Genomic DNA, 15,213 nt, shown 5'->3' on the forward strand with positions numbered 1-15,213 from the left:
GACAGACAGACAGACAGACAGACAGACAGACAGACAGACAGACAGACAGACAGACAGACAGACAGACAGACAGACAGACAGACAGACAGACAGACAGACAGACAGACAGACAGACAGACAGACAGACAGACAGACAGACAGACAGACAGACAGACAGACAGACAGACAGACAGACAGACAGACAGACAGACAGACAGACAGACAGACAGACAGACAGACAGACAGACAGACAGACAGACAGACAGACAGACAGACAGACAGACAGACAGACAGACAGACAGACAGACAGACAGACAGACAGACAGACAGACAGACAGACAGACAGACAGACAGACAGACAGACAGACAGACAGACAGACAGACAGACAGACAGACAGACAGACAGACAGACAGACAGACAGACAGACAGACAGACAGACAGACAGACAGACAGACAGACAGACAGACAGACAGACAGACAGACAGACAGACAGACAGACAGACAGACAGACAGACAGACAGACAGACAGACAGACAGACAGACAGACAGACAGACAGACAGACAGACAGACAGACAGACCTGTGTACTGCAGTAGTGACATATGGGTCTCTATTGTGGGTCAAACAGGAACAGGAACTTTCCCAACAAACAGGCTCTAAGCTCTTCATTATAGATGCTGCTGATAAGACAAGAGTCTATGATTAATCTGTCTGGAAGGGACAGGCAGCTTGGCATCACTACTCACTATGTGGGAGATACACACCCACCAAACATGATTGATATAGCAGCAGATATGCACAATACAAAAACTATATTTTGCAATTTGTTTCATTAGTCCATTGTTGTCAGTAATCAAGTTTCCAAGATATGTAACTTTCAAAATACAGAAATCATCCCTGTATGATGTACAATTTTCCTTTAAGACTTAAATATTTACAGAGGACTGAAGTGACGTCATCCAGCCATCTATTATTCACTTAATGTCAATAAAACAGCTCTAATGTAAGAGCGCTGCCCTGGAGTTGGGGAGATGGGAAGTTTGCATTTCCAATGGGAAATTTCTCACATAATATACATTTTCTGATGCTAAGCTGATGGTGCGCTGATGGTGCCTGGTGGTCTCACCAATCCCTTTCAAACACACTGGAGATTTACAGTGCATAGACCAGGGGTAGGTAACCCCGGTCCTGGAGTGCCGCATCACCTGGAAGACCAGGTGTGCTGAATTTAGGCAATCACTGAACTGATCAATTAGCTCAGTTGGTCAGATGTGGTGCCTAGTTGGAACAAAATCCTGCATCACCTGCAGCTCTCCACGAAGAGCGTTACCTACCCCTTACCTACCCCTTACGTAGACTCTGCTATGTGGGAAGACAATGGGAAAACCTCCAATGCAGTCTCAGACCCTAACCACTAACCAAACCCCTACTACTTAGCTGCAACATGTCTATCCACCTGTCTCTGTGTCTGCCTCTGTGTCAGTTGGTCAGTCAGTCGTTCAGTGTGCTGGCTTGCCTGCCAAACACGACTGACCAGATGGAGATGGGAGTCTGCAGAGCTCTGATGTTTACTGAGCTACACTGCACAGACACACAGAGAAGCAGAGGGAGCAGGAGATACAGACCACATACAGCCAGCCAGCCAGCACAGGCAGACTCACCTGACACTCAGCCATCTCAGAGGTCTATGTCCCCCTCTCCCTCCTCCCTTCTCTCTCCTCTCCCCTCCCCTCCACATCGTACACTTCCCCTCAGCTCAGATAGATCCAGTACCTAAGGCCAGGTCTTTCAGTGCACTGCAGTGAGCTGTGGATATATCCAACCTGTTCTCAGAGCATTTTGTATTATTCTGTACATAAATCTGAGACACTCCATTAGGTATATGCCACATTTGATATGGTTTCATAAGACAGATTGTTACTTAAGGCAAAAACAAAAGGAGGGTGGGCGTATAACGCAAATGTTTAGCAACCCAAAGGTTGAGAGTTCGTATTTCATCATGGACAACTTAGCATTTGAGCTATTTAGCAACTTTTCAACTACTTACTATTTTCTTGCTACTTTGCAACTACTTAGCATGTTAGCTAACTCTTCCCCTAACTTTAACCCTTTTAGCTAACCCTTCCCCTAATCCTAACTTTAACCTAACTCCTAAACCTAACCCTAACCCCAAGCCTAGCTAATATTAGCGAGCTAGCTAATGTTACACACCTAGCCACCTAGCTAAAATTCGTAACATGTGATTCGTTTTTGCAAATTCATAAAATATTTTACATTTTGCAAATTCGTAACAAATCATACGAAATGGGTGAAGGACTTACACAAATGAATACATACCAGACGAAACGTGATATATCATACTCAATGAAGTGTCTCAGATTTACAGTGGCAAGAAAAAGTATGTGAACCCTTTGGAATTATCTGGATTTCTGCATAAATTGGTCATCAAATTTGATCTGATCTTCATCTAAGTCACAACAATAGACAAACATAGTGTGCTTTAACTAATAACACACAAATTATTGTATTTTTCTTGTCTATATTGAATAAATCATTTAAAAATTCACAGTGTAGGTTGGGCAAAGTATGTGAACCCCCTAGGCTAATGACTTCTCCAAAAGCTAATTGGAGTCAGGAGTCAGCTAACCTGGAGTCCAATCAATGACACGAGATTGAAGATGTTGGTTAGAGCTGCCTTTCCCTATAAGAAAACACTCACAAAATGTGAGTTTGCTATTCACAAGAAGCATTGCCTGATGTGAACCATGCCTCAAACAAAAGAGATCTCAGAAGACCTAAGATTAAGAATTGTTGACTTGCATAAAGCTGGAAAGAGTTAAAAAAGTATCTCTAAAAGCCTTGATGTTCATCAGTCCATGATAAGACCAATTGTCCATAAATGGAGAAAGTTCAGCACTGTTGCTACTGTCCCTAGAAGTGGCCATCCTGCAAAGATGACTGCAAGAGCAATGCGCAGAATGCTCAATGAGGTTAAGAAGAATCCTAGAGTGTCAGCTAAAGACTTACAGAAATCTCTGGAACATGCTAACATCTCTGTTGACGAGTCTACGATAAGTAAAACACTAAACAAGAATGATGTTCATGGGAGGACACCACGGAAGAAGCCACTGCTGTCCAAAAAAAATATTGCTGCACGTCTGAAGTTTGCAAAAGTGCACCTGGATGTTCCACATACTGGCAAAATATTCTGTGGACAGATGAAACTAGTTGTTTGGAAGGAACACACAACACTATGTGTGGAGAAAAAAAGCCTCATCCCAACTGTAAAGTATAGTGGAGGGAGCATCATGGTTTGGGCCTGCTTTTCTGCCTCAGGGCCTGGACAGCTTGCTATCATCGACGGAAAAATGAATTCCCAAGTTTATCAAGACATTTTGCAGGGGAATGTAAGGCTATCTGTCCGCGATGTGTCAGTGTGCATTGCGCCCGGCCCGCCACAGGAGTCGATAGAGCGCAATGGGACAATGACAACCTGGCCAGCCAAACCCGGACGGCGATGGGCCAATTGTGCGCCGCCTCATGGGTCTCCCAGTCGCAGCAGGCTGCGACACAGCCTGGGATCAAACCAGGATCTGTAGTGATGCAGTGCCTTAGACCGCTGCGCCACCCGGGAGGCCCACAAATAAATGTATTGGAAATGTTGTTAATTCCAAGATAGCTAAACCGTTGTCTTAAACTCAGGGCAGTGAGAGAAAGCTCATGAAAGCAATTGAACATGTTGAATTGACTCACAAACTTTCTCTGAAAGTTTCAGTACGGATTATTTTAAACCCAAGAACATGTTTAGAACAGTAATCTCAGTAAGAAATATGCTAACATGATTGCCATTGCTAGCTAGATAGCTAAAACGGTTGCCTAGCAACAAACATCTTAAGAAGATTTGTAAGAAGATATTTGGGAAGTTCATTCAATCTTAAGATAGAGGAGGGCAATTGAGGAATTGCACTTAAACTATGTACTACTACATAGTACTACTACATATTGCACTTGTACTATGTACTACTATGGACTATGTAGATGGTCTAATCATAATGTGTGCATGTTCTATTACATCAATTTAAGTTTTATTAAAATATTGGTAGCTTAATAAAAGACTGTAACATGAGATCACTGCTATGATGAGATCAGCTCTACTCACACAAAATAAAAATGAAAGCAGAACAATATAGGCTACAATATAAGGAGACACCCTTATTACATGATGCAATGCGTGGAAACACTAAGACAGAAATGTCTAGATAATATATTTTAACCTATTTACACTGATCTTATTCAAATTAAATATATTTCAGGGAGTATCACACAGCGACAGGCGTGTTCTGCGTCGCATACAACAGATCAGCATTATCCCCAGCTTGGCCTTGCCTGCTGCGCGTGAGCTACACCGCCTCCCATGGTGAGCCACCGCTTACCTGAGCTGTCCATGGTGCTGCAGTCGTTCTCCCGCAGTGGGCCTGCCTTCGGTCCTCCTAGGTTTGCTGCTGATACCAAGCCGATTCCGCTGCGTCTCCCTCCTCCGTTATTGAAGCCTCCGCTGCTATCGACCAACTGTAAAGATTCATAGCCATCATAACTGCATGGCTTTTTCTTATAGCCACCAAGTAGGCTCATCTCATGAGCACTGCGCCGTGGATTTGAGAATTACATTTTAAAAAAGACAAAAACAGCTAATGAATGGCGTGAATGCACATATTCTGGACGATAAATCTCAGATATATTCTTAGAAATAATCCACCAGATATGTGTTAGTAGTTCCAGCACCGTGTCTCCCTGATTTATTTTCTCCGGGATATCAAGAGCAGGACGCTGTCATCAGGTCCGTATTCACTACACCGAACATCCACGGTTGCTCTGGCTGCCAGTCCCGGTTGAGTTAATGGGTCCTTTCCGGCTTTATGCTGGCTCCAAGCCAATCCTGACAATACCATGCCGGCAGTAGGTGACTAAATGATCGCCTGATTCATCGTTATTTATTTACAAAGCAGGAATATTTGTCAGAAAATATACATTGATGATGAATAGGCTGTTGTGATGATAGCCCACTGGATATCCTACACAGGATTCTATACGAAAATATTCACATATTTATTTCTAATAACGTATTTTCACAGGCTACAGTAGTTAACAAGATATCTTCATAACTAATTATAAGGGTTAAATTAACAATACAAACCACTTAAGAATTGCACTGTTGGTTAGAGCCTGTAAGTAAGCATTTCACTGTAAGGTCTAAACCAGTTGTATTCAGCGCACATGACAAATAAACTTTGTTTTGATATGATTTCAGTTTCTTATAATCTACATAGGCGACAGTCTCCATTGCTAAGGGGCTTTAATTCGACCCATGTATGGGCCAGCTGGAGGCTATACAGTATAGCACCTCCACAGGAGGATAATAAAGAAATTAAAGTGGTGAAGTATTTTAGTCAGCACTGTAGGACAGCATAGTTATTTATCAGGGAGGGGGAGCACTTCAGTCAGTTGATAACTAAAGATCTCGACTCTTCCCCCAGCCCCAGGCGATCCCCCCCAGCCCTCACAAAAAGAGATTCCACAAATGGCACCATATTGCCCATAGACCTCTGGTCAAAATGGCCAATGGTAAAAAGCAGTGGTGTAAAGTACTTAACAAAAATACTTGAAAGTATCACTAGTCCTTTTTTTTGGTATGATTACTTTACTATTTATATTTGTTGACAACTTTTACTTTTACTTCACTACATTCCTAAAGAAAATATGTACCTTTTACTCCATATATTTTCCCTGATACCCAAATGTACTCGTTACATTTCGAATGCTCAGCCAGGACAGCAATGTCGTCCAATTCACACACCTATCAATCATTCCTACTGCCTCTGATCTGGCGGACTCACTAAACACAAATACTGCGTTTGTAAATGATGTCTGTGTTGGAATGTGTGCCTTGCTGCCGTAAATAAAAAAAACAAGAACATTATGCCATCTGCTTTGCTTAATATAATAATTTTTGATGCATAGCATTAAGTTGAACTTTTTACTTGTACTCAAGTATAACAAGTTAGTACTTTTTCCATCACTGTACTTTAAGGAGAAGTTTACCCAAAATCCAGAAACTCCCAAGTGATTCCATACATTGAAACTAGTTCAGGGGAGTTTGCCATCTTTCCCCCTTCTCTCCTACTGTAGTGCTGTACTGAAACAGATGCAGAAATGGGTCACGTGACTCGTGACATTGCTGAATGCAGGCCTCACTCTGCTCCGTTACCAGTGAATACCTGATTCAGAAATCTGCGAAGTGGGGACAAATTCATTGTTTTATTGAAAGCATAGGAACTGCACGTTAGGCCCTTATTCACAGATGCAAGTTTTTTTCAGAGGTGAAGACATTGTTACACATTAGTTATATAAATAAACAACAAGTTATAACTATGTCTGATGACTAAATACTCGCGAGTGATGAAGAAAACTACTTGAGGGGCGCTGATGGTCTCGTCAAACCGTATTGTTTGGAGTGTGAGTATGCAGACGAAGAATTTAGGCAAAGTGAGCTTCAGATGGCCGCAGCCCCTCTAGACACCGAAGCTGCAGCAGTAGCTGGACCACAGCCCCAACCCATCCCCAGGATCAACACAGACCGGTAGTAGCTGGACCACAGCCCCAACCCATCCCCAGGATCAACACAGACTGGTGCTGCAGCAGTAGCTGGACCACAGCCCCAACCCATCCCCGGGATCAACACAGACCGGTAGTAGCTGGACCACAGCCCCAACCCATCCCCAGGATCAACACAGACTGGTGCTGCAGCAGTAGCTGGACCACAGCCCCAACCCATCCCCAGGATCAACACAGACTGGTGCTGCAGCAGTAGCTGGACCACAGCCCCAACCCATCCCCAGGATCTACACAGGCTGGTGCTGCAGTTGTGGCAATTGTGCTTCAATGCTGCAAATTATGTTTGTGCTGCAGAGATTTCAAATTTGTGAAATATGAGAATTCAAATTCCTACAAAAATGGAGGAACGTAATGATGATGAGGAGCAGTTAGTTTGCTTTTGCGACCAAGGGGATTTTGCAGCCCTATTGATCCCATGTTCCAAAAAAATGATTTGGAGATGCATCCCTGTTTCACCTGGGTCAAATGGACAGTTATCTAACGAGTAAGTGGCAACTTTACTTTATTGAATGATCGCTTATGATCAACCTCTATGAACGGGACTGTTAGTGGGTTTATGTTTTCATATTAGTCTGAAACACTATATATCCTATGTTCATTTATCACAATGTTTTGGGAGTATTCTATTCTGCAAATAAAGGTGACACAATATCTATTGTCTCTCAACCCCAGCTGTTATAAATATATAGGGAGCATATGCTAACCTGTAGAGCACCTATGCCTCTATGTCTACATTATATGATGCAATGGTACTAACACAATAAGAACACTGCAAACTTCATGAGTCAGACTGGGCTACATACCTCCGCGCCTTTGTTTTGTCGCTTTCTCTTCTCAAACACGTATTTGTATTTTGGCACTGCTCCAGATCCAGTCCATGGACATACAGTAGAAACAGCTGTATTTTAGCAGTCGGCTATATAAAATAATTATCATAAATAAATCTAAAATGTTTTAGGTGGAAAAGTACACATTTTGTGACTCAAAACATATAGTACTTCTGACCAAAATAGCTAATTTGGCCATGTGCTTTCAATAAAAAAACGATTTTGTCCATACTTTGCTGATTTCTGAATCATGAATTCACTGGCAAAGGAGGAAAGCGAGGCCTGCATCCAGCAATGTCACGAGTTATGTGACCTGCTTTTGCACCGGTTTCAGTACAGCGCTACAGGGAGAGAGGGCAAGCTCCACTGAACTAGTTTCAATGTATGGAATCACTTGGGAGTTTCTGGATTTTGGGTAAACTTATCCTTTAAGTACATTTAAAACCAGATACTTTTAGACTTTTACTCAAGTAGTATTTTACTGGGGGACTTTCACTTTTACTTGAGTTATTTTCTATTAAAAGGTATCTTTCCTTTTACTCAAGTATAATAAATGGGTGCTTTTTCTACCACTGGTCAAAAGTATTACACTATATAGGGAATGGTGTGCTATTTGGAACGCACACCAAGACAGCTACTTGGTGTTCTGCAGCATGCTTCCTTCCTTGGCCCAGTTCCCTGGCAACTAAAGGGCTGAATGGTTTCTCAAAGCTGAACCCGGGCCTGGGAAACCCTTTACAACAGGAGCCCTGGACTGAAAGCACAGCAGGCAAGGGAATGTCCAAAAGGAGAAATGATTCCAGACGTAACCGGATGCAAAGTGCCGCTCTATTGTAGGATTTAGTTTCCTCTGACAGCTAACCTCCCAACATCAGACATTTAGCCCAGATGCACTACTACTCCTGCAGTCAGTCTCCAATACAAATGGTTACACTCCTCACTCGCTGAGAGGACTGGACTTGGGCATCAAAAGCAATGTAATGTCCTGGCATTGACCTTTTGACCACTATTTTATGTCTATGGTCACAGAACTGTGTGATGCAAGAAGGGATCACTTGGATGATGAGAGTGCCCACTGTACTGTATTTGGGATCCAAGTTCGAAAAGCCGAAAAAAAATCACACTACAATGACAACTACACTTCCACATAATCCAGAATAATGGACAGATAAGCGAATATGAACAAACAGGGAGAGATTATCGTAAACCTGCTACATAAAAAACAAATGACATCCATTAAAAGAATCTATCTCTATAGCCCAGCCTACTACTACCTTTATTAACTTACTATATAGGTTTAAATGCCACATTGCATTCCTTTACAGGAGAGGTTTAAGCACAGTGGGTTAAGGAAGTTGTAGTTTAACAAAGATCTTGTGATGTTTTATAAGACCTTCGCCTCATAAACAGATGTTTATTTCACTCTTCCAGTTATGCCTCTTCAAAAACTGCTATACTTCATGATTTTTAAGACGTATGGATATTGAGGACAACAATAGGCTACTTGAATCCAGCCCAGCCATACAGCCATTATCTTCACTAAACTGACTGACCTAAAATAATATTTTCTGCTTGAATCGGTGGATTTGCCATCATATTTAATGGTGGACAGTGGATTAATGATTATCCCTACAGGTTAAAGCTTTATTGACCTGTAAAATCTGCTGGCTAGGGTTAGGGTTCACTGGCAGACAGTAGCCTAAATTACTTGATCTGTGTGTAGCCTATTGTCCATGCAGCTGTCTTTACATTTTGAACTAAATAGATTCTTGCTTAGCCTAATGAAGAATCTCTAAACATCTTTCCAATCATCATCAAAGGAATCATGATGGAATGAAAATAAAACATAGTATTGCTATATAGCACAACCCACTGGGCACAGAAGTCAATTCGATGTCTATTCCACTTCATTTCGTTGAAATGTATGCATAAGAGAAATATGCTCTTAAAAGGGTTAAAAATCAAGTTAAGCCTTCATGTGGTTATTTGCTCTTAATTAGCCTATAGGCAAGTAATATCAATACACCATATTAATAAGCTATTACACTAACACCTGCACTGAAAAATGTTGTCCTGAATGTATCTAGTTTCGATAATATAATGTAGTCGTCAGTATTAACGGTTTTACTAGTCTGGTGTGAAACGGAAACCACGCATCTCATCATGTGACACCACCGTGCGGCATAGGACAGGAGGCGGCACGACACTGCCACCATATGAAACCAGAACTGGCCATCGCTTCAGCACCTGAATCATGCAAGGGATTTCCCTACAATTTTTTCCTCAGCAAAACCCATTCCCTTTGAAATCTGAGCTAAATAATTAATTTAAGAATGATAGCAAATAATTAGTAGAATATTTAGTTGGTTTCTCTATATTGTCGTCGTCTTCTTCAACCTGCCCCTCCACTGCCAGTAAACGCGTATTCAGCAACATGAATCATCCACGGCATAGCCAGCTTTTCTTTTACTTAGCATATAGTTTTCCATTTTAATGAGTCAGTGACTTTAAAAACTATGAGAATCATTAGCTAAGCACATATTACATATTTTAGGGTTTCCCCCCATTTAAAATAGTGAGTCATTAATAATCTCAGATCATGCCTAAAAATCCCCCGGTCATATTTGTCATTCAGTGCGCTTGGTTGTTTAGGCCACGGCGGTTTCACCATTCATATGAGTGCATGTTTTTGGCTCATAATTATTAGAAAATGCATTAAAAAAAGCTTAAAGCGGCAACAGGAAAAGGTATGTAACGTCATACAGAGTCTGAACGCACAGGGCTGTTTTCCCATCGTTACGCATTTCCTCGCCTAAAGATAGGCCTGTAACCTGACAAAACACCTGCACGGAATAGAACCAAACATCATCGATGCTATGGGATATTCAAATGTCTAATATTATGGTAAAAACGCAGATAGACTTCTACTGATTGCCAAACCATGATATGCAGAATATCTTTATGCGGATCTAGCCAACATAATTCCTGGGGCAGAGAAGATAATCATTATGTAATGTTCAAATCTAATCGGGGAGAAACACATGACGACGATGCTACTCCGAAACAATAATTTCAGTGTCATTTGAAACAAAATTTATCTGGTTTAAAACGAATTATGCAAAAAAAAAAATGTATAAAAAAATACAGCCCGTTTCGCATACCTTTCAGAGCGCTCGCTGTCATTATTTCTGGAACGCGGACGTCCTCAGCCCCTGAGATCCGCGCGGGGACCCCAGCTGCGCTCTGAGAAATGCCAACCTTTTTGTCATTCGATTTGTCATTCACTGCCAGAGCAGTCAAAGGTCAAACGACCGATACTTCCTTCTGTACCTCAACCTGTAAGTGGTGGCGGTGCACGGGCGACGTGTATAATGTCAGCTCCTGCGGTTGGCTAAAATTACAATTACTAATGACTACGACATCATCATATGATCATCTTATATTTAACGTGAGCTTCACTGAAACGAATCCCGCGACCTCAATTCGCTGATCTAACAACAATATGAAGCCTATCCATGTGAGCCCAAGTGTTCCGGATGTCACATAGATCCATATACTGGAAAAATGCGCAGATTAGCGCCTCAGAATGCTGACTACACAGCGCATCACATTTTTCCGTAGCCTACTAATAAAACATAGGCAAGCAAAATCTGAGTAGGGATTTGGGGACTGGATAGATGGAAATTAAAATGAACTCACATGTGCTGACATTTACATGAGACTGCCATGCTGACCACACCACTTGTTATGTGCCCAATCGTTGAAAAATAAATGTACACATACATGTTATTCAATCATTGCATCCACACTGCTTGCGCGTGTCAAGGAGAGTCTGCATAGCTAGGCACTAAAATATACTTGATTATATTTGTGACTTGGCCGCTGCAAGCCCTGCCTTTCCCATCTCCTCCACGTGATGGAAGCAGTCTCCAAAATAAAATTTGATTTGATTTGATTGTTTTTTAGCAGCATATACCCACTGGGTGACTGAAAGGTGAACTGAGGTCCACACTCCAGTCAAGTTGGTGGTGGTAATGCAACCTAAAGTTGGTTGCCAACCACCATATAAAGTCATAAGAAGAAGCCTAACGGAGGAGAGATTACTAGAAACGAATTTGGTTTACACTCTTATCTGTGGATTAATTGTCAGAGTAGAGGACCTTGTGAATTTCAGGTAAAATAAGGGAGGGGTGCTGTAACGGTCACATTATACTTCATTAGAATGCATGGTGGACTGGATTCATACAGATGCTGCATCACCACAGTATGCCTATAGAGTTCTATGATAGCATATATAATATGTTAGCAATGGCGTTCCCACTCACCACTCACAGTAGAAACCCATCAGTCTTCTATACAGTGCCTTCATAAAGTAGTCACATGCCTCGAGTGGCGCAGCAGTCTAAGGCACTGCATCACAGTGCTTGAGGTGTCACTACAGACCTGGGTTCGATCCCAGGCTACGTTGCGACCTTGAGAACCTATGAGGTGGCACACAATTGCTAATCCCCCTCATGCTTGAGGCATCACTACAGACCTGGGTTTGATCCCAGGCTGTATCTTGAGATCGGGAGACCCATGAGGCACAATTGGCCCAGTGTCGTCAGGGATAGGGGAGGGTTTGACCAACCCTGACGACGCCTTGTCCCATTGTACTCTAGCATCTCCTTGTGGTGGGCCGGGTGCACCTTGTCCCATTGTACTCTAGCATCTCCTTGTGGTGGGCCGGGTGCACCTTGTCCCATTGTACTCTAGCATCTCCTTGTGGTGGGCTGGGTGCACCTTGTCCCATTGTACTCTAGCATCTCCTTGTGGTGGGCCGGGTGCATGCATGCTGACTTCAGTCGCCAGTTGTACTGTGTTTCTTCTGGCTGACTTCTGGGTTAAGTGGGCAGTGCAGGGTTCTGGGTATGCTTGTAATCTTTAAGGACTGACAAGGTTTTCGGGAACAGAATGGATGTAAAAATACTTCCACTGCAGAGTATTTTGTGTAAATTTAATCCCACTTTGTAACACAACAAAATGTGGGAAATGTCAAGGGATGTGAATACATTCTGTAGCACATACAAATACTATTCAGAGAATGCAACTGAAACTGAATGTAGCTTTGAATGGTAGACATTTAGTTTCTACTGTAAGCATATTCATAGTAGGCATGGTGCCTGGAACTGGTGTTTGACCTTGAGAAGTCAAAGACCTGAAAGGAAATTGTGAGAAAATATGTTTATTTTCCTTGGAATATGCCAGAGTTTGGACAGCAACATGACTTCTGGACAGAAAACATTCAGTGTGTGGTGGTGGGGTAATACACAGTGTATGAAAACATGACTTCTGGACAGTGTGTGGTGGTGGGGTAATACACAGTGTATGAAAAGCTTTCCTCATCACTCATTCACCATAATGGGCTTGTCATACTCATACTGGCCCAATTACAGTTTACACCAGCGACTGTTTGCATATTGTGTTATTGAAATCTAACAGGGAGACACATCCTCCCACAAATACTGTCCAACCACACTGACCCCTTTTCTGATACAGCCATTCAGACGTATTACACGTTCCATTGGTTAAAACACTCTTTGGTCCCTTTTAATTCAGTTATAGACCAATTCATGAGAATCATTTTACATTGTTTAGTCTTATAAGGTTATATTTGGTATAACGAAAATCAACAAAACAGTTTTAAATTGAACACAAAAACATATTAATGTAATCCAACTTTGATAAAGATTAACATCTTAATCTGACGGAACTCTAAAAGTAAACCACATTATAGGGTGTGCTGTTTAGAAGAAAACAATAGTCTTTTCAGTTTAAATGAAAGAAAAATTAGATTTCAACAGTTAGTTAATTACAAGTGCGAATTGATATACATGTGTGAATTAGAAATGTATTTTTGAGATACCTTCGGAGAGTAAGGTCATGGCCAGGGTCTGCCATTATCAACAGCAACCATGGAGCAATCAGGGTTAAGTGCCTTGCTCAAGGGCACATCAACAGATATTTCACTGTTTTGGCTCAGAGACTCGAACAAGCAACCTTTCGGTTACTGGCCCAACGCGCTAACCGCTAGGCTATCTATGTAAGAGTAATAAGAATGTAAGAGGCAAAGGTGCATGAAGATGGAGGAATTCAGGTATGACTTCATTGCTTTAGCGCTACTCACAGAGTTGTTCAACTATGGTGCCGTAATATACAGTGCACTGCGTTACACAAAACAAGAGTAATGCAGAACACTCTATAATACGGCGAAAAAAGCTAATTAGGCGTTTGCGGTAAGTACATTGGGGCCACCATCTTTATGCATGTCCGGCTATTAAAGGCATACTTAGGGTTGCACAACTCAGGCTCTCAAGTTCTGCAGTCCTGCTGATTTCCATTTCTCCCTGGGGCTTCATACTTATTATCTGGAGAGGGGAAATCAGTCTCTGGTTAACAGGTAAGGATGAAAACCGTACACTGTAGCCCTTGAGGACTGAAGGTGTGGCCCCCTGATTTATAGTTGAAGTCGAAAGTTTACATACACCTTAGCCAAATACATTTAAACTCAGTTTTTCACAATTCCTAACATTTAATCCTAGTAAAAATTCCCTGTCATAGGTCAGTTAAGATCACAACTTTATTTTATGAATGTGAAATGTCAGAATAATAGTAGAGAGAATGATTTATTTCAGCTTTTATTCCTTTCATCACATTCCCAGTGGGTCAGAAGTTTACATACACTCAATTAGTATTTGGTAGCATTGCCTTTAAAAGGTTTAACTTGGGTCAAACGATTCGGGTAGCCTTCCACAAGCTTCCCACTATAAATTGGGTGAATTTTGGCTCATTCCTCCTGACAGAGCTGCTGTAACTGAGTCAGGTTTGAAAGTCTCCTTGCTCGAACAGGCTTTTTCAGTTCTGCCCATACATTTTCTAAAGGATTGAGGTCAGGGACTTGTGATGGCCTCTCCAATACCTTGACTTTTTGCGACCCATTTGCGACCAAGATTTAACTTCCTGACTGATGTCTTGAGATGTTGCTTCAATATATGGGATGGTGTTCTTCATCCTCCAAACATAACGATGGTCATTATGGCCAAACAGTTCTATTTTTGTTTCATCAGACCAGAGGGCATTTCTTCAAAAAGTACAATCTTTATCCCCACGTGCAGTTGCAAACCGTAGTCTGGCTTTTTGTGGGCGGTTTTGGAGCAGTGGCTTCTTCCTTGCTGAGCGGCCTTTCAGGTTATGTCGATATAGGACTTGTTTTACTGTGGATATAAATACTTTTGTACCTGTTTCCTCCAGAATCTTCACAAGTTCTTTTGCTGTTGTTCTGGGATTGATTTGCACTTTTCGCACCAAAGTACGTTCATCTCTAGGAGATAGAAAGCGTCTCCTTCCTGAGCGGTATGACAGCTGCGTGGTCCCATGGTGGTTATACTTGCGTACTATTGTTTGTACAGATGAATGTGGTACCTTCAGGCATTTGGAAATTGCTCCCAAGGATGAACCAAACTTGTGGAGGTCTTCAATTTTTTTTCTGAGGTCTTGTCAAGCAAAGAGGCACTGAGTTTGAAGGTAGGCCTTGAAATACATCTACAGGTACACCTCCAATTGACTCAAATGATGTCAATTCGCCTATCAGAAGCTTCTAAAGCCATGACATCATTTTCTGGATTTTCCCAAGATGTTTAAAGGCACAGTTAACTTAGTGTATGTAAACTTCTGACCCACCTGAATTGTGATACAG

General features: G+C 41.9%; 1 protein-coding gene across 6 annotated transcripts in view; it reads right to left on the reverse strand.

Annotated features, from left to right (window-relative positions):
- dnajc6 (DnaJ (Hsp40) homolog, subfamily C, member 6) overlaps nt 1–11,005 on the reverse strand; it is a 67,029-nt gene extending 56,024 nt beyond the window's left edge. For 2 of the 6 annotated variants that reach the window (XM_042322363.1, XM_042322362.1), the window contains exon 1: nt 4,413–4,854. In XM_042322363.1, coding sequence (XP_042178297.1) covers nt 4,413–4,611 — 199 coding nt within the window. In that variant the 5' untranslated portion in view covers nt 4,612–4,854. Of the gene's footprint in view, nt 1–4,412; nt 4,856–10,639 lie in introns of those variants that run through there. The other 4 variants (XM_042322364.1, XM_042322366.1, XM_042322365.1 and 1 more) reach the window with 4 other exon arrangements.
- Nucleotides 11,006–15,213: the final 4,208 nt, after the last annotated feature.

This window comes from Oncorhynchus tshawytscha, linkage group LG05 (genome assembly GCF_018296145.1).
Source record: "Oncorhynchus tshawytscha isolate Ot180627B linkage group LG05, Otsh_v2.0, whole genome shotgun sequence".
In the NCBI taxonomy this organism is placed as follows: Eukaryota; Metazoa; Chordata; class Actinopteri; order Salmoniformes; family Salmonidae; genus Oncorhynchus; species Oncorhynchus tshawytscha.